The sequence below is a fragment of the Maniola jurtina genome, chromosome 11 (genome assembly GCF_905333055.1).
Source record: "Maniola jurtina chromosome 11, ilManJurt1.1, whole genome shotgun sequence".
NCBI classification, from domain to species: Eukaryota; Metazoa; Arthropoda; class Insecta; order Lepidoptera; family Nymphalidae; genus Maniola; species Maniola jurtina.
In genome coordinates this window covers 3,954,912-3,981,583 of record NC_060039.1, presented here as the reverse complement: position 1 = coordinate 3,981,583, position 26,672 = coordinate 3,954,912, and the positions used below count along the sequence as shown (strand labels likewise).

General features: G+C 37.7%; 3 protein-coding genes across 8 annotated transcripts in view; 1 reads left to right on the top strand and 2 right to left on the bottom strand.

Annotated features, from left to right (window-relative positions):
* The window catches only part of LOC123869690 (shootin-1), a 113,930-nt gene extending 102,157 nt beyond the window's left edge, over window positions 1-11,773 (top strand). For 3 of the 6 annotated variants that reach the window (XM_045912679.1, XM_045912680.1, XM_045912681.1), the window contains exons 3-6: window positions 619-1,317; window positions 4,803-4,901; window positions 5,154-5,594; window positions 11,288-11,773. In XM_045912679.1, coding sequence (XP_045768635.1) covers window positions 619-1,317; window positions 4,803-4,901; window positions 5,154-5,594; window positions 11,288-11,668 — 1,620 coding nt within the window. In that variant the 3' untranslated portion in view covers window positions 11,669-11,773. Of the gene's footprint in view, window positions 1-618; window positions 1,318-4,802; window positions 4,902-5,153; window positions 5,801-7,312; window positions 7,342-11,287 lie in introns of all 6 variants that reach the window. The other 3 variants (XR_006796948.1, XM_045912682.1, XR_006796949.1) reach the window with 3 other exon arrangements.
* A 5,610-nt stretch (window positions 11,774-17,383) lies between these two features.
* Window positions 17,384-26,672, bottom strand: part of LOC123869687 — a 13,073-nt gene continuing 3,784 nt past the window's right edge. The window contains exons 7-17 of the mRNA XM_045912677.1: window positions 26,345-26,383; window positions 25,936-25,993; window positions 24,635-24,743; window positions 22,339-22,473; window positions 21,722-21,880; window positions 20,783-21,010; window positions 20,030-20,081; window positions 19,684-19,737; window positions 18,725-18,968; window positions 18,073-18,227; window positions 17,384-17,563 (exon numbers count right to left, since the gene is read on the bottom strand). Of these exons, the coding sequence (XP_045768633.1) occupies window positions 17,433-17,563; window positions 18,073-18,227; window positions 18,725-18,968; window positions 19,684-19,737; window positions 20,030-20,081; window positions 20,783-21,010; window positions 21,722-21,880; window positions 22,339-22,473; window positions 24,635-24,743; window positions 25,936-25,993; window positions 26,345-26,383 (1,364 nt within the window). The 3' untranslated portion in view covers window positions 17,384-17,432. The remainder of the gene's footprint in view (window positions 17,564-18,072; window positions 18,228-18,724; window positions 18,969-19,683; window positions 19,738-20,029; window positions 20,082-20,782; window positions 21,011-21,721; window positions 21,881-22,338; window positions 22,474-24,634; window positions 24,744-25,935; window positions 25,994-26,344; window positions 26,384-26,672) is intronic.
* The window catches only part of LOC123869685 (leucine-rich PPR motif-containing protein, mitochondrial), a 23,885-nt gene continuing 21,067 nt past the window's right edge, over window positions 23,855-26,672 (bottom strand). The window contains exon 11 of the transcript XR_006796946.1: window positions 23,855-23,866. The gene's annotated coding sequence lies outside the window, so the exon portion shown is untranslated. The remainder of the gene's footprint in view (window positions 23,867-26,672) is intronic.

The window sequence follows — 26,672 nt, the reverse complement described above, 5'->3', positions numbered from 1 at the left end:
CGACTTTGATCAAACATGCATATTTCGCCTGCCTCACAGACTGGTTGAGGCAATAAATATGTCACTTTTCACCCACTTTGTAAGGTCATGCTGTAACAATACGATACTGGGCAAAAAATACTTTGTGTATTTATGCGAGAATTCTATTGATGTTTCGTCACCGGCCCGCATTCAAACATGGCATGAATGCGATTGGGGTCAATAAGCTCGTACTGAATAATGGCGAACCGTTCTAGTAGGTTTTTTAGAGGAGCCTGTATGCTTAAGAGTTGTTTTAGGTCAAGAAACTGACTTGGGAAACAGGTAGACAAAAAATTTTGTGCATAGGTATTTATTTTCTTAAAAACCTACCTACCAAATTTTATTTATAGAAGAATACTAACTCGAAGTCAAAAATTGGCAAGAGCGGTCGTTGAGAACTGAAAGGAACCTTTGAATCCCGAAGATTCCACTCCGGGTTGTTGAACATAGTTTAGCACATATAAATGTTTTAAATTGTTGATCATTAGGCTTGATTGTTGATCATTAGGCTTGATTCTTGCTAATTCTGGGCTCTGTTAATTACCTATTGTTTTATGAAAAAAATATTAAGTATAATTTGTAATATTCAATCTTCAGGAACTCCAGAATGAAGTCGGGGCATTACTTGAATTCCGTGACCTCGTCATCGAGACATTTCCGAATCTTCGATCCAAGATGGCACCGTCCACTCCGGCCAGCGAGACACGCCGCGACTGGGAGCCCGGCGTGCGCGTGCGCCGCAAGCTCGCAGGAGGGAGTGGAGACGCCGCCAGAACGAAACCGCAACCTTCCGTGCAGGACTCGGGCTTTAGCACGGAAACGTCTTGCGGGAAAGATGCCCATTCGTCCGCCTCTGCGTCCACCTCCGCCACCCGATCTCGACCGTTGGAGGACGAGCTGTGGGCGCTACTCGACGTCATTCAACGAAAAGGCGTACGTTTACGAGACGAAGCGGAACTATTGCGGGGAGAACTCGACGAAAGGCCGTCGGAAACTGCAGAGGAGTCTTTCGCGAGAGCTTTGTCCGCTGGGTGCGGGGACTGTACGGATCTCGTGCGGTTACGAAGCGAGCGGGACGCTTTGCTCGCCCGCGCGGCTCAACTGGAAGCTGCGGCGGCGGCCACCCCTCCTCCTCCGCCCTCTACCCCGCTGGGAAGGCTGGACTCCGTGTTGGACACGCCGACGCGGCCGCCGCGCGTCGCTAGTCCCGACTCCAAGAAGTTCGCTGCGATTCTCCTCGAGAGCAATCCCGTCGAGCTTCAACGACAACTACTTATTTCCACCGTTCAAAATCAGGTTGGTGTAATTTTTTGTAGTCATGTCTTACAGTCACAAGGCATAAGCTTACCACAATGTCACTGGGCCACATTGCCGTTTCTAGTTATCTGACTTACGACTTGTAAGCAAAGATCCCTGATGGATGTCAATGACTTCCCTCTACATAGTCGAAAAATGAACAAAAAGACCCCTCATATAGGGCGCTGACGTCTTAACCGCTGGTTAAGTTAAAGAAAAACTGCACCCATGCTGTCCGGGCGAAAAAGTAGGTACATACTTGAGGAGCACAGTGAAAACTAAATAATTATATCAACCATTAACTTATCATATCGGACCAATAATCTCTTTAGCTCTTTAGTCTACTAATAGAATAACGATTAGTTGATTGTCATTTCCAACAAAAGATTAGAAAATCGATTATTTGTCACTAATATTTATAAATACACCTATTATTTGGTTGACTAGTTACGAGTTACCATTATGCAATATACAGTAATTTTCGTTGTTTCGCAAGTCACCGTTTATTACTATAATAAAAATTTATTTGAAACTTAAAGATTTCGACACACAAAACACGCGTCGGTGACGCGTTCAACGCGGCTACAAGGTATGAAGGCGTTCACACTGCGGAGCGCGATTAGAACCCGCGTAACAGCAATCACTCCATCGTGCCATGCAGTGCTTTATCTGCGAACATTAGAAACGTTGTCATCCAGCAACAATCTGACAGTATACGGGGACCAATACAAAATGTATGAGCAGTGTCTTCCCCAGTCCGAATGTTGACAGCGGCTAATATGCAGCTAGCCTTATCACTCTAGTTTATATGGATTCGCATATTTTGATCTGCCCGCTGTCTGTTTTTTATTATTATTGACTGACTAGACTGCGAAAAGTTGTGAATGTGGAGCGATATATTTATCGCGCAGAGTACACGCTCGAATAGCGGGCAAAATGCCGTCTTAATGTTGTACTTTATTAATTACTAGAGGATGCCCATGGCTTCGCCCGCGTGGATTTCGGTTTTTTTAATCCTGTAGGAACTCTTCGATTTTCCGGGATAAAAAGTAGCCTATGTCGTTCCCCGGGATGTACACCAAGTCTGTACCAAATTTCATTAAAATCGGTTCAGCGGGAGGACCGTGAAAACGTAGCAGACAGACAGACAGACAGACACAGTTTCGCATATATTATTATATTAAGTATGGAAGTATGGATTATTACAAATCGAACACATGTACGCGCGCGTTCAGTGCAACGTCCTACCGTTGTATGTCTCTGCCGTCGCACGGAATGTGAGTCTAAACCTCAAGAGCTGTCTGTATATGGTAATGATTACTAGATTAGTCATCGACGATAGGTGAAAAGGAGTTGCACAATTTGATCGTTTATAGACTTTCTCTGCGTTCGCCTGCGGTGGATCCGCAAACTATTAATTCCATATCTAGTCAGCTAAAAATCCAAAACTACTAAATCATGCTTAACATGACAACATTTATTTGAAGACTACTCATAATCAAGTTTTGTTTGTTTGGCTTTTCATATTGAGTTGATATTTGTTCAATCAATATAAGGTTAGGCATATTAACGTCGCATCGCATCGTTTTGATAAAAATGGTCATACTAGATTTACAGGGTACGCCTGTATCTTAGGTTAGTGCTTAATTTCTTGAGAAATTAGTGTGGAAGAAATGTCCATATACCTGTTTACTGCCCTAACTATAACCACGATTCTAAGTTTTCTGAAAGAAAGCGCTAATTAACGACAAGATAGCCAATTTTACATGAGTAATATATTACCTATTGTTTTTCTTTATACTTTTGTTGTTGTGGTAACAAATAGAATCACAAACAGACAAACGGATGAGACAAAGTCGCCTAACAAGTTTGGCAATAATAAACTGTCAGCCAAGTAAGTGCGTCCATGGCCTTAATAATTTACTGACGGATTTACACTAACTACTAACTGCCTAAATATAACTTAGTGTAATTGCGGAACAAATGCAGTAACAACACTCTGTCACCGACTAAGCTGTAATGTCCCACTAACGAGGCCTGCTACGTAACGCTGATTTCGGCGAAATTTTCGGACGATAAAACTAATGGAGAGTAACCGGAACAACATTAAACACGTACTTAGCGCCTCTGCATGTGATTTTGTACATATTATACAGCGTGTTTGATAAATCATATAACATTGCAAATGCAATCCTAGTAAATAGCAAGTACTACATCAGTTAGTAGTACTAGATGGTTAGTGCCATAGTTCGTTGTCTCTGCTACTTGAAAAACGTTCAAACGGTCCTTCGAGTTCACAGAAATTTTGTACGAGTTCATTTCCGCGATCAGCTGTTTCCAGGGTGATCACTTTGGAGTTTTTAACAAATTCTTTAAGTCTATAAGTATATCTCCCACGGGTATAACGAACTTACTCTGTGCTTCGAGGCTTCGGCGAGTCAGGACTTTTTCTTTTATATGTATGACTAGCTTAATGCCCGCGACTTCGTTCGCGTTGACTGCATAAATTTCAAAACCCTATTTTAACCTTTTAGAATTTTCATAAATCCTTTCTTAGCTTCTTAGATATCTACGTTACAATAGCTATGCATACCAAATATCAGCTCGATATATCCAGTAGTTTGAGCTGTTCGTTGATAGATCAGGCAGTCAGCTTTTCGTTTCATATAGATAATAATATGTATGTGTGTAGAATTAGGTAGAACAAAAATTGCTTCAACTGAGTCGAACCTGGGAGAACTCTTGGTTACGGGGTCAAACTGCTGTGCTCATGTTGTGCCAGAACGATCGCCAGTTTAGTATTTATTATTTAACGATACGTGTTTTGAAATCCATTGAAACTCAAGGCTTCCTGTCGTTGCCCTTTCAATGGATGCGCGTTTTGCATAATACCGGGCACATAATATTATAATGTAGGTATCTTCATCGATCGAGAGGTCACTTGGATCAATATTAAAATTAATATGTGTGATCTTTAACCTTTGCGTGGATAGATTAAAATATCGTCAATAGTGTAGCAAATAAATATCAATAACGTTATTTAACTATAATAAAAATAAAATTGAAGCGGTGATAGCTGGTAGAATGCCGCCTACTGGTTAAGAGGTGTGACCTTCTATTCGGGAGATCGACATAGGTCTCTTGTAGGGACTTCCATCCCCCACGGTCTTGCGTCGCCTACCTCCCTGCGACTCTTTTGAGGGGCGGGTCTGCCAAAGCTGGGCTTTCCGATGCGAGGTGGCCATTCTAGCACCTTGGGACCCCAACGTCTATCGGTTTTTCAATCTATGTGCCCTGCCTATTGCTACTTCAGCTTCGCAACCCATTTGAGCTGTGTCGGTTACTCAGTACTCCTATACGGATCTCCTCATTTCTGCTTTGATCACGTAGAGAAACTCCAATTATAGCTCTCTCCATCGCGCGCTAAGTGACTCGAGCTTTCTTATTAATAACTATACCTAACGTCATGTGTGGTGGTATTGCAGGTGCTGAGCTCGCAGCTGCGGCGCGCGGCGGCGCAGCGGACGGCGCTGCTGGAGAAGCTGGAGCGCGCGCGCGACCTCAACGAGGACCTCAAGTTCAGGGTATTTACACCTTTAACTCATAATAGACGGACGAACGTTTGTTAATAGTTTCTTAAGGTCATCTTTAAACGCGTCCGCCATCCCAAATTTGAAAATGGACGTTATTTTCATAATCAGCACCCTGAAATCCATTTATTTTTGCCATATTTTGCTGTGGGATAGTTTATCCAAATTACCTAAATCTTCAACCTTAAAAATCAATAGTGATTACAAGTTACAGATTTTTAACCAATAGTATTTGTCGAATTACAGCTAGAAGAGAAGAGCATAGAGGTGGAAGGCGCCAAAGCTCGGCTGCGACAGATCGAAAAAAGTAACCAAAAACCAAGCGATAGTATCGAGCGCAGTCGCGACCACAGCAGCATGCGCGACATGGAGCATCTACACATTCCCGACGAGGCGGACGACGAGCCGCGCATTTCCGAGACGCCTCGCTCCAAGCCCAGCCGCATCCCGAGGCACACGGCGCACAAAGGCGCCGCGCCGAGGCCCCCCGCGCGCTCCCCGGCGCCGGGCGCGCCGCCCAGGCCTCCCTCCGCCCACTCTGTGCGGTCCACGCGCTCCGTGGCCTCGGGCCGCAGCCGCGCGTCGCGGGAAGCCTCGGGCGCACCCGCCTCCACGGGGGCCTCGACCGGCGCCTCGCGCAAGGACAAGTCCGCGGTGCCCGTCCGCCGCTCCCCGTCCGCAGACAAGGTGCGCCCCCGCTCCTTCTGGAACAACTGGTTCACCACGTTTAATAAAGACTCGTAGTGCCGACTAACCGTGTTCACGTCTAGTGCTAATACAAACCCCACCGTGTGACAGTGCACCTCAGTGACTCACTCTTTCCCGTTAACTGTTCCCCGCCTGGCCGGGCGCGGGTCGCGAGGAGCGGCGCTATACATGCCATTATGTCGATCGTAAGTTCTTTGCGTTCCATTCTCTTTTATTTCATTCCGTTGAAGCTGATCGCGCATTATAGCGTGCGCCGCATACAACGCAAAGCTACAAGGGCCCTAGAGTATTACCTAACACTAGGGCCTCAGTGCTGAAAATACATTTGACGTTATCAGTACGTAGGTACCGCGTCACGGCGAAACTGAGTGTTCTCCACCGGTTCTCCGCATTTTTCAGTGGGTTCAAGCCGTTGACGCGTTTTGATGAAGTCATTCGAATTATCAGTACTGAAAATTGCGTTCCGTGCGACATGTGCGGTAATGTGTGATCAGCTGAAGTTTTCTTCTTTTTCTTTATTTATTAATTATTTAGTTATTATTATTGAATTAGTACTTTTAGTCTCGTGTAGTACCTATTTATATTGTGACGGACAGAATGGTAGTGTAGACGGCATGTCACTAAACTATCCCACTAACATCACTGCGGCGGTCTTTAAGCCAAGACCACACTTGCAACACGCCACTTCTACGCCACACGTGTTGAGTCGAATCAATTTGTATTATTTCCTGTGATAGTTACATAATTCTTACTACGGTAGGTACACCAATAAAGAAACGAATCGAAAAGAGATATCTGATGTTAAGCGGCACACACATAAATGATTATGGCTCTGTAACATCCAAAATATCGTAAATTAAACTGTAACGCTTTAGAAATACATCTCTATTTGCAATAGCGGCGACTGATGATTTAGTCACGGCTACAATCCCATGCTCTTTAACACTTTTGATGTGATGATAAGACTTCAACAATATTCGAAGTATGCAGTGTTTCTCACGATTTGTTTTAAATCAACACGGGTAGCGTGGCGTACCGTGTTACTAGTATGCTCGGTTCATTATTACATATTTATTTAACTATAAACGGATCATTAAATCATAACTTTATTAACTGGTTCTTGTTGTTTGATTCAAATATTCTAATTTTGTACCTTTAAAACATCATGTCCTGTTATTGAACTTATTTTTTTTTTAAATTAATAACAAACTTAAGTTCCTTTTTAAATTATATTGATATGAAAATTTCATCATCTTACTACTTGTAATGTGTATTTCAAATGCCAAAAGTTAACTTTAAAAAAAAATGTGTAGTTATGCAGGAAGAATGAGTAGGTATTGATTATTTATTTGATTATAATAAAATTGAAGAGGATTTTAAAATAAACAACATTTTTTTATAAAATTGCTTACATTTTGGTAAAATATTGAAGTTTCAATTAGTTCAAGTAATGTAGGGGATGTTCATGAGAAGTCATTATATTATTATAATATTAATTTTACTATACACATTGCTGGTGACATATTGTTATTATGAAAATATGGTTAATATACTATTATCATTGGAATTTCATTTGGTTTGTCTCCTGGTCCAGAAACTAGTGATTCTTCTAGTATCACGATAAATTATAATCTCATTGTAAAAGTTGATGTTTGGGGGCAGTCGTACTAACATCATTATATAACTTTTGTTTTCAGCTCCGACCCCCGTGCAACAACTTTACGTGGTATGGGTTCTTATTCTTTTTTATTTAACCCTTGTAGTTTAAGGTTGAGATATATAGAGCGCACTTTGACTTTACTCAGACTTAAGATATTGTTAAAACGAGACAAAGTTATATCCCTGGCATAAATCTGTCTCGTTTTACTAAAACTAAGTCTGAGAAAATTCAAAGTGCGCTCTATAGATGTCGCGTTTGAGTCAGCGCAAATTAGGCTAAATGCACAAGTATTTCTCCCACAGATAAATATTTAACTTATTATTTTATATATAACAAGATAAATACATAACTTATTATTTTGTACATAACAATTAATGTTCGGCATAGACTTTATAATTATCATCAATTTTTCCTTAAATTATTTATGCCTCCAGGTGCTTAATCAATGATCTAAATTGAGGTCTAACATTAGTGTTATCCTTTTCATAATATATCTTGCGAAAAAGATAACCTGACCTGTCAATTATTTTAGATATTATTTGTGAACAACTGAGTAGATACTTATGGCCGGAATTAATCAATCTTATCTGTAATCCGTTGGTAGGTTATTAATTATTATTTACGTTGTTATTTGTAAAGAATTTTATTGTTTCTTGATAATTAACGACATTGCTAAGTAACATATCGACAGATTACAGATAGAATGTTGTTTTTTCCGGTTGTTATTTGATTCTAAACTATCCATTTATTTTATAAATCATTACTTACTTATTTGAATTACATTACAATATTTACCTATCCATTGGATAAATACTTGAGCAGTTTTCCTCAAGATTGTGATGACAATTAGAGGCCCTTTACACGGCACGATTGTCATCATAATCCATCATTTCAGACAGATCGTACAGTGTATGGGGCTCATTAGTTTGGAGTGTTTGACAAGTGTTATGCATTGTATTTAGTTTTGTTTGGTCATTTGCGTTTTAACACGAGTCATTTTATATTATGTACACATAATGCATTTTACATACAATTTTATACACATTTTGACTTGATTTCTGCATGACAAATATTTTGGGGAATTGGTTCAAAACTTTTCGAAAAAATCTAGAATGCCTGTAATAAACAGATGGATAGACTGGTCAATGTAATTTAATATGTAGTCCAGACTATATAAGGTATAAGGTAATTTTATTTGATTTATATACATTGACTTAAAATAATTTACTATACAGATTAAACCAAGATAAGTCATAAATATTAACTTTGTAACTTAGTGAGTGCAGTCCGACAAGGCTCTTTTGGCTCTTGAGTGACGGCGCTGTTGTAGCTTTATGCCGACACAGTGAACTAACAACAAGTGCACTTCTCAAGATGGCAATTAGTTCGGATTTTGGCCACGCGCCAAAAGAGCCTTGTCGGACTGTATGTACGTTATAGAAAAATCTCCACAACGTTTTTTACCACAGACACATCACTTTCACGACATAAAATAGTCACTGAACACAGAAAAGTCACTTTGAAACTTTGCCACTTTACACAGTAGTATATTTAACACTGTAGTTAAATAGTATTTTGTACTTTTTATTTGGTTATTTTTGATTTGTTTCTTAATTTCTTAATTATTTTGAGCAGTTGACATAGTGGCATACAGGCGGCCGGTCGGCCCGTCGTTAAGCAAGACTCCACTGAATGAAATGCACTGTTAAAGTTACGACACACAAGTAGACTATACCTAATTGGGATGATGCCTATGTCAAAAATAAATTATTTCTTAGGAATTATTAAGTAGAGAGGCTTCCAAAATTCGTAAGATCCACGTCCGCTGTTAGTTTTAAGTTTGCTAACCACTTTAAATTACCGACTTAACTAAAAAAGTACGTCAAATGTCTATGACGTCACATCTGTGAATTTCATACAAGCTCCCTTACTAAGTGAGCGTTTTGACGTTTGATAAAAAGTCACTGATTTGACTAGTAGTCATCATCCCTATCACATAGCACTATGACACAGACTTTGTTTTAAGGCTTTTAAAAAGCACTTAGTTGACCGCATATTACGAGGCGAATAGGACCGGGTTCGATTCCCAGTCACTTATAAGTTTCTGAAGAACGTCTGTGTTTCGTGTCTAGTATAACCTGAATATCTTCAAGGCAAGAGTGGATAGGCATCTTCTAGGCCATAGCACTCCCATCTAGAACTCATTGCTTGTCATGAAGCATGATGGCGTTTTAACGGTGAAAATCTCGGCTGGCGCAAGTAAAAATTTGTAATTTCTAACTTTACTCAGGTCTAGTCTGGTGGGAGGTTTTGGTCGTTGCTAGTTACCACCCTACCCACGAATCCGTGCAATCAAGTGCATTAGTGTTCCATTGTGATGCCGCGTAAAAACTGATAAAGGGTATAGGTTTAGTAAAACTGCCATATACCTTCCAAGTTAACCTTAGGTTGAGATCTATAGAGTCAAACTTATGGCGATGTTAAAACGTGACGTTATATCGTGGACATAAATCTGTCTCGTTTTAACTGAACCTAAAGTCTGAGCAAAGCCTCAAAGTTACGCTCTGTAGATTTCAGCCTTAGACTGCACCATCACTTACCACCAGGTGAGATCGCAGCATTGAATTTAAGAAAGTTCATCGGTCGCCTATGCTACTAAATATCAAGCGGTTGGTCGCTTTAACATCGCGTGAGTGATACTCGCTCAAACCAATATTATACCTGTAGCGCAAATTAAAGACTGACTAAATATCATAGACATGTAAACATTGGATGATGATATTATATTATATTTCTTATTCTATACATTTTTGTCTAGTCTATGCATAAATAATATAAATAGTTTTACTTATGATATGTAATATATTATGCTAATATTAAATTGCTAATTAATTTTATATACTTAACATTATCTGTAGAACCATTTTGTGTGTTTGTGTAATATTATGCGAGTTTTTGTGGTTCTATTGCTATTTGCTATACTCACATTGTTTGGGACTAGTTAAGGCTGGTTATTTTTCGACTGCGCTGAATATACAGCATGTAAAACGCTAGCAAAAACGAAAACAGGTGATAGTACTGATGATTACTGATAAGACACCTCAAAAAAACGCGGAAAAAAAATAAAAAATCCTGTATTGTCTAAAAGTTCGCAATGCATTGCAGATAAAACATCTGACTGACACTAGAGTTTGCGTAGATAAGTGAGATCAATGCCGCGTCGTAGGCGGGGCATTAAACCCTAGTTTTACACGCTATGCATTGCGGGTTTAAAAAATATTAAATCACTAAAACAAGTATGAGGCATATAGTTATTGGTATTTAGGTACTATAATAATAGTGCTAAATTATTACTAGCGTTCTAATTACATCCAGTAGGGCACTGAAGGTATTCCTAACATTACCTCATGCGCTATGATGTGTTCCTGAATACAGTACGACAAGGATCTTTTGGCACTTGAATGACATTGACAGGGGCGTAGTTGTAGAATGAAGGCTGCCAGCAAATAAAGCCTCCTCAATTTTAGAGAAAACCGAATAAGTTTTATCTAACTGAATGAGAAATTGGGAAAGCCTTTTTTTCCACAGCGAGAAAGAATAATAAAAACCATTGCCAGGCCATGGACTTGCGACCTATCAGTTTACCTGTTCAAATACTATATTTATGTAGTGCTAGTTATAAGATGCAGACACATTTGTGCTGTATCTATTAACAGTATATCGTGATGTTAATGTATATGGAATAGCTCTAATATTGGAAAAAAAAGTGAATTTCAGTTTTTTTACTTAGCACATACAAAGGGGCAGCGTGACACTTCACAAGATGGCGGCGCTAGTTCCGATTTTGGTCACGCGCCAATAGATCTTTGTCGCACTGTAACGCTGACCGGTCAGCGCTGGGATGTGCTCGGTCGTACGAGACTTTCAGCGTGAAAATAAAACCAACCTTACATTCATAGAACCATAATTAGTAGGATTAATTAATGTAAATAATTTATTTTTATTATTGTAGAAACCTCAAACGAATGCGGACGAGCGAACGGACGCGGACATAGCCCGTTGCGCGTCTTTGGTAGCTGAGTACGTTGCGCGCGCCGAGCGACTCGCGCCGCTCTTCCCCAAGCTCCACGCGGTGCGCGCGCGGCCGTTGCCACAGGAACTGCTCAACGAGTGCCGCCTCGCGTACGAGACTCCGGGAAACCTCGCTCTAGAACTGTCCAAGTCGATCCTCTACGAAAACGCCGACTCCATAGACATAGAAACGCTCAAATCCCTGAATTCCCACGAAGACTCGCTTTGGAACGGAAAACCTCAGCAATACTTCGAGAGTCTGAACGCTCGTGATGGCGATTGCATCAACGCCAAGGATTTCGAAGATGACTCGTTAACGTAGATTTTTCCTATTGGTTAAACATTCAAAAGGTTACATTCAAAATGTTTTTGTACTGTGAATTGAGGTAACTTTATCTTTCAATGTAACTCCAGTTGAAAGAAATTATAAAATAGCGAGATAAATTATGCTTTTTGGAAAATCAAAAGTTTATAAAAATTACTAAATGTTTGAAAGTTCATAAAAGTCATGGTAGAATTTTATCTTATTTCAGAATGTTGGTTCATAATAATTATTACTTGTATCTTAGTTTTGATACTTACATGTTCATTTGGACTTAACATGTTAAAATTCACTATTAGTAAAATATATCCTATTTTTTGTGGAGCTACAATAGAAAAGTGAAGTTATCTCAATTTAGTATTAAGATGATTACACACGTTACTGTAGCTCAAGTATGCTTGCAACTTTACTATACATTTTTATTGTGAGCTTAATTTCGAGCAAAATGTTATGAAGTAGAGGATTTGAAGTTCGCGTAGCTCTGATTTCGATTCGATTGCGAAAAAAATACTGATATTAAGTAAATTATTTGTTAACGAAAGTGGAAAATTACTTCCGCAATTTTTTACCAAAAAAAAACCTTTTGTAAAAACTTGTTTCTAGAGCAACTGTGATAATTTCACGTTTTCTTTATATCGCATTCGTTTGTCGCTTGACTTTACATGTTCCAAAAATGTCCTCATCCACTAGTTAAGTTTAGTGAAACAATTCCTATTGTACAGTCTACTAATTAGTTATACTATTTAGTTACTATTTACATTTTAAGAATGAAAAATACGAATTATTAAAAATAATCTCTAAATAAAATTTATCCTCCACAGATAGTGAAGATGGCTGTCGGTTTTATTTAAATTTTTAACAAAAATCAACTATATAAGTATTCAATATTACTTTCTATTAGTACCTATAAAAATATTATATTGTATAGCTAAAACTTACTGCTAAATGTCTATAGATGTATTGAAGAGAGTGTAGTTAATGATGCGCCGTTGAATGAGTTGTGTATCATTGGTAGATATTTACTTTATAATTGATGTTTATTCTGTTGTACCCAAATCTCTTAACTAAGTTAATGGACTTTTAGTCAAGTAGTGTGAACTTTTTCATCATAGAATACTGTGAAAAGGATGGCACTAGTTTTATGTCAATGGAAACTTTTCGTTTTTTAAATAATTAATAAGTAAAATACTTAAAATATAACAAAATATGATATCAATAAAGTTTCTCAACAAATAATAATAGTAAATTTTATGGAATGGAACTTTAAAGTTACGCTTGCAAGAATAATGTCGTACCACACGGCGCTTTAGCGTGTGACGTCACGATTGACACAGCTCTGTTATGGTGAAATTAAAAATAAATAACACCAATTAATAAAAATAAGCAGTTGTACGTAAAATAACTAAGAACAGAGCTCACGTGCGTCTTGAGCGATTTAGTGATCTGTAGTGTGACGATCTCAGCTTGGCAAAATGACGTCACACTCCCAAAATCGTGCGTCAAAACTTAAGAGGGCTCTCTCCGTCACTCGTTTCCACTCGTTTCATACAATCGTAGTTCCAATTTCATTTGAATATTAAGCAACCTAAGTCCATGAAATTTTGCAGACATATTCTAGAAACTAATATCTATGTCTGTGGTTTTCCAGATTTCTGTTAAAATATTCGGTTTCAAAGTTAGGTACGCGGACTAACAATTTTCATACAAATCTTGGAGCCCCTGTAATTTTAAAACTACATATTTTTAGAAAAATCTAAAACACCACAGACACAGATATTAGTTTCTAGAATATGTCTGCAAAATTTCATGGACTTTGGTTGCTTAATATTCAAATGAAATTGGAACTACGATTGTATGAAACGAGTGGAAACGAGTGACGGAGAGAGCCCTGTTAAATCATTCATTTTCAGACATTTACTAAAAGATTTCGATATTTTCCACTTATCTATTAGTATTGATCGATATTTTAATTCCATCGTCAAAATCGGCATTTAGTTAAGAGATTTTGTGTAATAGAATTAGGCACTCACGTCATTCCTAAGCCGATGGCTAGACTGTAATAAATTGGGTGAGAGCGTGAACGACTGTAGCAAGGCTGTGACGCGCGACCCTTCCGACATGAATCTATTGACAAACTGGCTTAACCTATTGTGCGATATATTCACTATAAATATTTAGTATGTTGTATAGTGTTATACTCCAGTTTATACTATACATTTATAGTTGTATACAGGGCGTAACCAGAATGCTAGCAAAAACGAAGACATGATAGTACTGATGATGACTGATAAGATACCATAGAAAAAAACTACTAAAAATATTTAAAAAAAATCCTGAACTAAAACATCCTAAAATCCTTTTAAAAAATTTAATTTTTTTTAAAGTTCATAAAACATCTGACTTACGCTAGAGTTCAACGAACGTTCCGTAAATAGGTCACTCGAAGTCAATGCCGCGTCGTAGGTGGGACATTGACCCGAGTTTTGCACGCTATACAATACGGGTTTGAAAAATACTAAAGCACCTAAACTACAAGATAAGGCAAATGGTTACTGGTATTGGATTGCGTTACGGTAGTAAACTAATGCTAAGTTTTCGCTAGCGTTCTGGTTACATCCCGTATAATCCATACTTCCATACTAATAATATAAATGCGAAAGTGTGTCTGTCTGTCTGTCTGTCTGCTACCTTTTCATGGCCCAACGGTTTAACCGATTCTGATGAAATTTGGTACAGGGTTAGCTTATATCCCGGCGATGGACATAGGCTACTTTTTATCCCGGTAAATCAAACAGTTCCCACGGGATCTTAAAAACCTAATACCACGCGGACGAAGTCGCGGGCATCCTCTAGTATTATATATAGTGTAGTACCTGTCCAAAATGACCTAAAGCTGAGTTCAAGTATTCAAGTGCATGTCATACCTGTTACATAAAACACGCGTCTTAATATATTTTTATTAACGACGGAACCGAAATCGAAGTTGACCGAACATGTGCAATCCAAACTTAAGGGTGCATGTCCACTAAATCAGAGCGGTGCGGCGATGTGTTGAGCAGACCAATCAGAATATTGATATGGACACACGTGATGATCCGGTTATCAATCAAAACTGTTGTTTGATTGATCATCTCCGTTCGACTTCAGTGGGCACGCACTCTTAATGCAATTTGGTTTATGCTGACCACATCTTAATTATATCCTAGTCCAATTTTTTCACTCTGAATTCGTTTTCGCCAATGAGTTACGAATAACGTCATTAGCATTCAATTACCAGTAGAGACAGATACATACAGTATTTGCGATTGCTTTCGTAAAAGGCGATCAGCTTTTTAAGTTGTTACCGGCGAATAATTACAAATATAGTTGGAGACTGATTTTGTATAAAGACATAGTGTATGTTTACCGGTAGGGTTTTTCTTTATAGCCTAATGTTTCTTCCTATTATTTTACAGGGTTAGGATTTTTAAAATACCATCATGCTCCAAACAATTTTTTATATTTGTAAATTTGTTTTAACTATTTTTTTTTTGAATTAACGTTAGATTATGTGTTCTTCATGTGTGAAGAATTATGAAATAATGAATTAAGTGGTTGGGCAAGCGATTTCACAGGATGAAGGTATTTTAAAAAAAAACGCTATGAAAATGTTATTGCGGACTGAGGATTCTTGAGCGCAAAGTCTGTTTCAATGGAAACTCCACAACCGTTATAGAAATAGGTAACTTAAAAGTCTAAAAGTTTTGAAAATCTTATGTAAGTTATCGTTATTCAGCTGCGGTGGAATAGTTTCAAGGGGTTTTTCCGTTTATTTCTATTGAAACGGAACTTAATATTTAGCAATATTCCAATTCTATTATGTATGACTATTACTGTATTTAATTGTAAATTAAGTACTATAGAAATGTAAAGGGTAAGCCAACTGTTTATTGTACAGCTTCTTTCACGTCGCTATAGAATTTGTTAATGTAAATTATTAAGCCACTACCTAATTGCTATTAGATACTCATGAAATTGTCTAGTTGATGACTTGTGTAAAGATGTACAGAAATCATATCATTATTATATATTATACAAATTACTCAAATAAATTGTTCATATCTAATTTTTAGTTTTGTTTTACATTTTGAACTCCTATAACATAAAGCCTAGAGTCAATCCGAGGCGCACCGAATGCAGTCGAAACGCCGATGATCGGAGAGTTTATACTCTATCCACAGAAAGAATTAAGGGTCTGCCCGCGAAATTCAAATTCAATTTGGTTTTTCGCAATTTGTAAATTAATACTACAAAGTAGGCTTATGGCATTCTAATTCTGACAATGGCAGTATTAGCTTCACAGGATTACAAAAAATGTTTTCTTAAAAGTTGTTCATTTTACAAGTTTATGAAATTAGTCAAAATAATAGTAAGTTATTCACAAATTAGTCGATATTACAACTATAAAGATTTTTATATAAACCTGTGTGGATGATACTGCCATTGGTGCAATAAAGTGCCAAAGCCTACTTTCTCGTATTAGTTAACAAATAGCGAAAAACCAAATTAACTTTGAATTTCGCGGGCAGACCCGTCTTGCATGCACCTTAAGAGGGCTCTCTCCGTCACTCGCTTCATACAAACGTAGTTCCAATTTCATTTGAATATTAAGCAACCAAAGTCCATGAAATTTTGCAGACATATTCTAGAAACTTCATTGTTATTTGCAGTAGATAACCAACAAAATTATACGGGTCGGAAACAACTTTTTATGCCGGTTTGAAAGTACTTAACTATATCCTACCTATTCATTCCGCACAATTTTTTTAAATAAATATACCTACTTAATTACGGCACACTAGAAGTCATATGAAAAACCAGGTTTATAGGTATAGTATGCGACAGGTTGAAAAGACAATGGGGAGGGAACGCCCTGCACACCCACACAGCCCCCGCGCTAATCCGATGCGGGCAAGCGCGGGTGTGCCCCTGCCGCATACTCCGATTGCCATCTGAACCAGTCGCGGACTAAAGGCATTTATGAAAAATAAAACAAATCTTACTAAGTCAGAAATAATAATATAATTATAAAACACCATTGGTAATCAGTAATCACAAACAAAATAGTGGGATAAACAATCAAATCTTTTATCCCTTCTAAACGCTTCTAATCATAAAATTAAAGTTCAAGAACCATATTAAGGACAAAATTCAAAACATAAAAACAAAATTCAAAAACATAAAAACAAAATTAAAAACACAAAAATAAAATTCTAAACATACAAACAAAATTCAAAATCAAGAGATCAAAATTGGCTATTTTGAAATTGCAACATTTGCAAGGTTTGCGCAGGTCATAGACTAAGAATGAAATACACAAGCCCGGCTGACATCTGTTTTTGTACAAAGATATATTTTTTGCGACAGGTCAACATGGCAAGCGGGGTGGGGACGTCCCCACCCCGCTTGCCATTTCAACCTTTCGCGAACTCCATACTCTTAATATTATAAACACGAAAGTGTTTCTGTCCGTCTGCTAGCTTTTCACAGCCATCTGTTCAACCGATTTTGATGTTTGGTAAGTATAGAGTTATATCCCAGGGATAGACATAAACCACTTTCTATCCCGGAAAATCTAAGAACTCCCACGGGATGTTAAAAACCCTAAATCCCTGCGGACGAAGTCACGGGCATCATAGTCTAGTATTCAATGCTTAAATAAAAATTTCACTACAGTGTAGGTAACTATAAATAGAAAAAAAGTGTTAGTACTTAATAATAATAATTATACTCCATTTTTACTTAGATATAATTTCAGTCTTGGATGGTTAGTAATCCTTGGTCCGAGTTGTATGTTTATAATTGCGTATGTTTCTTCATCCTTGGTCACTTTTATAAACTCCTGCTTTTGGAGGTCTGCAAAAATTAAAACAAAGGTTTAGTATTCATCACCCTTAGTGTCTTTTATAAAGCCATGGGTTCGCAACTCTGAAAAAAACCGACGAAGGGTTCCGCAAACGGTTAACTGTGACACCAACAACAAATAAATGCATTTTCTTTCTTTCAAAGGTTGCGCATTATCGTACCTAACCACAAATTCACGGTTTTCGGATTTATTCCTTTATTTGTGCTATAAGACCTGACTACCTGCCAAATTTCATGATTCTAGGTCAACGGGAAAAACCCTATAGGTTTTCTTGACAGACACGACAGACGGACAGACAGACAAGTCGGTGAAGATTCCGTTTTTCTTTTTGTGGTACGGAACCCTAAAAATCGCGTTGATGAAGCGCTGTCAACGTCTCTAGTGGGAGATGTAATTTATTTACTATTTATTTTATTCTGCGTACAGCTTCACGACAGTGTAGTTTTGACCATTGTTCCCCTAGTTAACCAAGTTTCCCTTGAATAAACGTACAACTTACTCAATATGGAGGTGAAACATCGCGCCGCAGTGATACGTTCTCGCGACTCCATCACTGGCCCCTTGCTAACCATTGTCTCCACTGTGATGGGGCTAATGCGCCTAACGGTATACTTGAATATTTTGATCATCGTCCCTAAAACTCCCCAGTGTTCACTGCAACAGACATTTGTAGGTATTATTGCATAATTTGAAAAATTTAATTAAAGGATGTCTAAAAATTAATGTAAGAAGTAATTGAAAATGATGTTCTTAATTGCACAAAATAAAATTTACAGGAAGAGCAAAAACTCTATGAAATCTACTCGGTAGCTATCCGAGTTACTCTCAAATTGCACCTAAAACTAACTTACTTTACTTAAAAAATTGAGTAATTTTTAGGCGGTAAAACTTCTTTGACGTGGCAGATATCACAAACTAGTTTACTATAATATTGGCACCACAACGATACCAAAACAGCCGCCCTGTTTTGCGGCCATTTCAGACAGGAGTGACGGTTGAGTGTTACTCCCATCCTAAAAAGTTCAAAAATCAAATTCAAAATATTTTTATTCAATTAGACTTTTACAATTACTTTTGAATCGTCTAGAGCATCTACTACTGGTCGTACTCTTGTCTAAAGACGTTTAACTGAAAAATCAAGTAAAACTAACTCAAGGAATCTCTTCGAGTCGGTTGTCCTCTCAGAGTCGCCCAAAGACACTTTAGTTCTATCGAGACTGCCCAAGGGAGTCTCCGAGCTCTCGCTGTGTCTAATCGTTCGGGAATCTCTCTGCGTGGGCGTGGGCGCGATGCTTGGCGGCTTCGGCGGCTGCTCGGCCAGGCCGGCTTCTTGTAGCATGCTAGTTATATATTCCAGGTGGGCTTCTTCTTCTGTTTGAATTATTGTTGGGGTTCCTGAAAGGGGTAGAGCTAAACATAAGTGTCCACTAGCAATATTAGCTCTAGCAAGTCACTTGTATGAATGTGTGTGTGTATATTGCACGACAAAACACAAATGACAGGTTACAAAAAAAAGAAAACTTAAATTGTAGGTACAAAAAGGCGGTCGAATTACTCAAATGCGAAGAAAAAATAATTAATTATTTTTAATTAATTTGTTGATTGTTCTGCCAACTTGTTTGTTTATCCGCCTTAGTTCAGGCAAAGATGTTGACGGTCATTTGAAGACCAGATTCAAAAGAAAACCTATGACTGACAATTAAAAAAAATCGGTCATGTGCGAGCCCAACTCCAGCATCGTACAAGAAATATTTCTTTTTTTTATTTGAATGGTCATTTCGAAATTTTTATTATTTTGTTGTTATACGAGTAGCGGCAATAGAAATACACATTCTGTGAAAATTTCAACTATCTATTATTACGGTTCACGAGATACACCCCGCTGAAAGACAGACGGACGGACGGAAGGACGGACAGTCTTAGGTACGGAACAGTGTTGTGTGTTGTTTTTAGGGTTCCGTAGCTGAAGGATGCCAACGGGAGCCTTAAAACAACGTAGGATTTGATAATACTTCGCTGAAACGTTTCTTTTTCATACTCGGCCTGTAAATGTGATATTTTGTATGCTTTATTTGAATGAAATTTGGATATGACAATTTTATTTTCATACCAGGTATCGTTTCTTGAATATTCGCAGCGCCGGGAATATTTTCCTTGTCAGCTACTGTGAAATTAAAAAAAAAACTAAACAAGGGTATAATAAGTTGTAATGGTTGTTTTTAGCTCCAAACGATTTCTCCACAGTATTTAAAAACAAAAAACATAATATTTAAATAAAATATAATAATATTTAAATAATATATTTATTGATAAGGTTTGAATCTCGAAACATTCGACTTTTAGGCCAAATAAGGCAAGTTCATACGTAAATAAACCATGTAAAAACTAGAAGTTACAAATAGTATAGCTTGGTCGAAATATTTATATGATACATAGTAATAAAAATGCCCACAAACCTGCTGTGGAAATGTGCAAAGAGGGCATTCGCTGAGAGCGCCTCCTCTTTTGCTGTGGAAAAAAAATTACATTAAAAAAATATGACAGTAAAACAGGCTTGAGACTTTGATTCATTCTCTGACGATGTTTTCCTTCACCGTTAAAGGTTGAATTAATATTCAATTTCTTAAAACGCACATAGCTTCGAAAAGTTAGAGGTGAGGACCGGACTCGAACTTCGACCTCCCGAATCCTAACCACTCCTATCCAGGCGGGCCGTCCTAACCACTAGGCTATCACAGCTCCTTTAAAAATATTTAAATTCCTGCCTGCTCGTTTGCTCACTATTTTTTAACCGGCCAAGTGCGAGTCAGACTCGCGCACCGAGGGTTCCGTGCTCGGGTATTTTTTCCTACATTTTGCAAGATAAATCAAAAATTATTATGCATAAAATATAAATCTGTTTTAGAATGTGCAGGTAAACCCTTTCATATGTTACCCCACTTGGTATAGTTACCTTACTTTAAAAAAGTGAACACATTTTAATTTTTTTTAATGATGTAACCACAAATTCATGGTTTTCGGTATTTTTTCCTTTACTTGTGCTATAAGACCTACCTACCTGTTGTGCCAAACATGTTTGTAGATCAACGGGAAGTACCCTATAGGTTTTCTTGACAAACACGACAGATGCACAGACGGACAAACAGACACTGTCGGTGAAGATTCCGTTTTTCCTTTTGAGGTAGGTACGGAGCCCTAAAAAAAATTACCGTTTCTCCAAGTTGAGTGGCCCGTTCTTCTTGCGAGACAGTCGACAGTTTTTGTGTTGGCAAGTCAGATATGTCGACTTCTTCCTGCACGTTGCGCGCGCTTCTGTCCACGTTTGATATGTCTTGCATTACTGGCGCAGTTAACTCTTGAATCGCTTTGTCAGCAACTGGCTCGATGATCATTTCATTGATTGGTTCTTGGTAGACAGATCTTCGTGACAATACTTCCTGGAATATAGGAACAGTTTGTTTATACAGGGTGTAACCAGACGCTAGCAAAAACGAAGACAGGTGATAATAGTGATGATTACTGATAAAATACCATTAAAAAACTACGAATATATTGTGAACGGATCTGACCATTGTGAACGGGTCTGACCTTATAGCAGACTGTTATTTAGCCACAATTTAGCAAAATATATTTGATTTGATTTATTAAGGGGCCATAACGGAACTGGTTACAGCAAAAATGTGAGTATTAATTTATTTACTGTAATGACAAAGAAATAAAATATAAATGAAAGATAAATAAATTATTTATTGTTATTCATCCAAGACTTAATATAAGTAATGAAAAGGAAAAACAAGAGTAATAAAATGATAACAGCATTTATTTTCATTATAAATGAGGTACACTACATTATCATATTATTAACCAAGTCAAAATAAAAACGTAATTATTATCAAGCTGACCGCGACCAGAGCAAATAAATTAATTAAATATTATATTAAGGTGGAAGCGACGGGCCTGCCCGCGAAACTCAAATTTTATTTGGTTTTTAGCATTTTTTAAACTAATACGACAACGTAGGGCTTATGACATTTCAATTGCGACAATGGCAGTATCATCCTCACATGTTTATATGAAAATCTTTACTTGAAAGGGTCCAGGTTAAGAAATTAGATCTAGTATCGACTAATATGTCAAAATAAAGTCACCTCGACGTGTCTGTCAGCTTGCAGTGGTCTGCCAAGGCGCCCAGCCAAACCCCTGCCAAACATTGAGCCCAACTTGTTCCCAAACTTGGACGCAGGCCGGCTCAGCAACATGTCTACGTGTACCCGGGGTTTAGTGTCTACTACGTCTTCGCGCGCACTCTGTGGACAACGTTCATTTTTCCACGATTACCCAAGAAAGGAGTGTTATGTTTCAGGGTTCATGTACATGTATGTATGTGTTTCTTTATTCCACCGTAACTTCCAAATGCCTGAACAGTTTTGGGTATATGGGGTATCGTTAGAATCCTTACATCATCCTGAGTGACTGGCTACTTATAATTTTTTGGAAAAAAAAATCAATATGGCGGCGCCATTATCGAATGTGAAAAATTTGATTTTTAGTTTGTTTTTAGCAGGACAATTGTGTTTTTTTTTAAATTACGTTTAAGTTTTACTTCAGCCGCACTTAAAAGGTTAGGCATATCGGTAAGCGTAATATAGGTCGATATCTAGCCCGCTGGACCGACGCTAGGACCTAATAAGCTGGGTGAGGATAGCTCTTGAGAAGGCAGCGGACGTATGTCGGCTTATGAAAAGATGGCTGAAAACTGTCTCACCTTGCAACGCAACTCCACTTCGTTATCAGCGAATCGCTCGCGCATGTAGCTTTTGTCCAGTTTGATAGACTTGTCGATTATCAGCTTATTCCTCAGTCTACGTATTTTCTTTCGTGGCGGCTCGTCTTCCAATTCCTAAAAACAAAAACATTCATTCATTCGTTCATGATTAACCCATCGCCAGGTCATTAAGGAGCATGGGTCTTCTCTCAGAATGAAATGGGGTTATGCCATACTCTACCACACTGGCCAAGTGCGGATTGGCAGACTTTACACACCTATGAGAACATTTATGGAAAACTCTCAGGTGCGCAGGTTTCCTCACGATGTTTTCCTTCACCGTTTAAGCACAACTATTTAAACTATTGTGAGTGGTGCTCATAATTGGCCTAAAAACAATTCAATTATATTTAGATTATGCGACGTTATGGAGCCAACCCACATAGTTGTCATTTTCACTAAGATTTGGGTTATGCGGGGCTACGATATAACAAGTATAAAAATTCTTTTCGTATGGGATCCAAATAAAATCATTTATGTGCAAAACTACCCACCATATAACGAATTCTCTAGACCGAAACACCCAACAGAAATGCGTTAAAAATTGAATTCCATAACTTCTACTTTTTACTTATGTCCTTACCGCAGGGTCTGCACTAGTGTAATTAGACTGGATATTCATAAAGTTAGCGTTATGAAGTTCTCGTTCAAATTGCTCCAGTCGCCCTTTTATTAAAATGATCATATTATTATAATCATTTTGTACAAACGTCAGCTCTTGTCGAAATAGGTCCATCTTTTCATTAATAAAAGCATTCGTCAATACATAATGTTGTTTAATGTACTCCATGCTTGGGGATTTTCGGAACACATGTAATCTTTTAATACGGTCTATTGCTTCACTTTTAAGACACGCCCGTAAAAAAAGTCTTCCGCAAATTGCACTTGAACACTAAAAGATCACATTCACACGCACACGATCCGAAAATATTTTTTTTTGTTCAATATCTACCCTCTACACAAAAAATATTAATACCTACTTATTTCTTGATTATTTGAGTCATAGACAATTTTTACTTCAAATTTTAATAATAATAATAAATTTTATTTTATAGCAATATTACCCGCAAAAAATTAATATTGGTATAACGAACTTAATATTTGTTTTACGAGAACTGATAATTTAATTGGCTGAGTAATCTAAGCAAACTTTTTCCTCATTTTTATTTCAATGTTATATTAATGAAAAATATGTTAAAACTTCAAACACCATTAAGGAGAATATCGATCGATTTTACTAATATTTATTTATTCCGACAGGTAGTTTCCATTTCCATTTCAATTTTATTTTTATACTACCCGCGTAACTTTAAAAATATTTCACACGTTTGATTGTCATTTCTTTAGTTACTATATTTGTTCAATATAGCGTCTGTGAAGGTGTTTGTAACATTTATATGTTGGCTATACCCACATCCAGGAAACTCATTTACTTCCACCGTCTTTTCAACTTTCGTAAATATTGTGCCTGACGTATAATCGTTTTACAGATTTTATTTATTTACTAGCTGTGCCCGCGACTTCGTTCGCGTGGAATAGCTCTCAGTGCGCTTTATATGGCCACGGACGCTCAGGCGCGAGGCGTGTAGTACGTACTCTGTACGTTAAAAATGTTCGCCGTGATTCTTTAAATTGACATAACTTTTTTATTTATGAACCGATTGACATGAAATAAACACTAAAATGTTAACTGAAGCTTACTACAATATATTAGTGAAAACCGTATCTAAATCGAATAAGCCGTTTCTGATATTAGCGTGCACAAACACAGACAAACAGACAAAAAAAAAAAATTAATTACAATTTCGGGTTCGGCATCGATATAATAACAACCCCTGCTACTTTTTTTTTATATATTTCCACTGTACAGACACCACTTTTCTACAATTTTATTATATGTATAGATTAACTCTCTGATGGTCTGTCTTCCACGGCAGCAACAAAACGTCTATGTCAAACATTTTACGTGGTTTATTTTTCGTAGCTAAAAAACGCGACTCATGAACACAAAAAAAATGCATGTATGCAACTTTGTCCAGCCGTGTTGCAAGCACAATAATAAAATATGTTGAATGCGACACTTTCACGATTTTATCATACTGTTTATCTACTTAGCCTGTTTTCACTAGCAACAACAATATTGGAATAAACCGACAAAATACCAATGTACCTTTAATATACTTACTATTGGTTTTCCTTTGTCCTTTTATTTATATGTATAAATTTAGATACCTACCTCAAGTACCATTTCTTGGGGTTCATTTTGTTGGGGCGGTTCTGTGGCGGGTTGATCCCGAGGGAGTTCTTCGATTCGGGGTTCTTCCACAGGTTGTTCAACTACTTGCCTGTTATTGCGAATACATTTTCATGTTTACAAAAAGTCTAAATTGAAATTGCGAGCGTTACTCCCTCCCTTTAAAAACTTGAATAGAATTCGAGAACTGGTTTTAGGGTAAGCTCGTACTGCAAATTTAATATCATCGAGTGATTTTTACCGCAGAATTCTCTGATATGGAAATTGTATGTAGCCGCACGCACTCAATTTCGTTTTCTGGAGGTTTATTTCACGTACTGAATGTTACCTAACACGCACGGCGAATAAAATTCCTCGCGATTAGTGTCATACGACTTCAAACTGCACAGTGGATTTCTACAGCGAAAAACAGACTTGGTTGCAGAATTACTGTCGCGCGTTTTTTTTCGCAAGAGCGTGGCGTGGGCCTTTATACAATGTTCATATCAGATTTCTGTAGGAAAAATCGCGCGGTGAAATTTCGCAGTGCAGGCTTAACTTTTATAGAAAATTCCTGAAAGGCCGGCAACGCATTGGCGGTTCCTCTGGTGCTCCAAATGTAACACTAAGGCAAAGCCAACTTAAAACAACTGTTAGAAGATAGGTATGGGATAGGAAAAATGTAATGAGATGAAACGTAGGTAATGGGATAATTTCGTTGGTCGTGGGTTTACTGACAGTGCAGCTCTGCCATGAAAGTTGAAAATGCACAGTATTGCATCAATCTACTGACCTGATTGACTGATCCGATATTTCCTTAACCGATTTACGGCCGAAATTAATATAATCAATATCTATTTTTCAAAGCCGCTTTCGTTTCTATGAGCAGCTTTCTACATTTGTTAGGGTCCCGTACCTCAAAAGGAAGGATCACTTCGTTGTCTGTCAAGATCCATTAAAGGAAAGGAACCCTACAGGGTTCATCTCATTGACCTAGAATCATGTTCACGGGGTAGCAATGCCTTATAGCTCAAGTAAATGGAAAAATTCGAAAACCGTGAATTTGTGGTTCCATCATTAAAAAAGTGTTAATTATTTCACGTACCAGTATGTGACAGAACATTGACCAATTTTTTACGCAAAGTGTACTTTTGGCCTTTGAGTGGGGGTTTGCTCCTCCATAGATAAATTTCGATGAGTTTGACCATACCTTGCGATGTGCGATCATTTTTTCAACTTTCATGGCGGGCACCGTAAGTACTGTCATAACCAAACAAATGCGTGATATAGGATAACCAACTAACTTTTGCGGTTCAGGAGCGGGCAATACGGGTGGCGGAATATCGGATATGTCAGGGATCTCTGCAAAAAATACGGATCAAAATGGCGGAATCAACATACACATTTATTTTAATTATTGTACTGTATTTAAGAAAATCAAATTATAGGTACGAGCCTCAATAGCCAGCTAACATCTTTTATTCATCCATTTATCGAAGTAACGTAAGAATCAACTAATTAACTTTGGGTGAATGGGGACATAAACGGGGAAGAGAATCTTTATCAATTGATATTTTAAGTTTTAACATATTAACATGTTAAAATATTAACTTGCAAACCATATCTTATGAACTTATTGATCTACAAACTTAACTATCCTAGCAAGTTATCATATATATCTAAATGGACGAGGAAAGCCGACGCAGTAAATACCTTTTTCGAAATCTGTTAGCGTTGGCACTTCAACTGCAGCTGTAACAATTAAAAATAGAAAATTAATTATTTTTTTGTATAGATTTATTGTGCGACTGACCGGTGAATAAATCTAGTCATCTGTATTCGTCAATCTACGGTGTACTTACATTTTGTAAACATTGATACATCATGTTCGGATAACCTCTCCACTTACGCGGCATCGTGTGGTGCGAATCTGGATTTGTTGTGAGACTGATCGGTGAATAAATCGAGTCATTTGTTTTGATTAATCTACGAGGTACTTATATTTTCTAAACAGTGATCCATCGTGTTCGTGCGCGGCGGG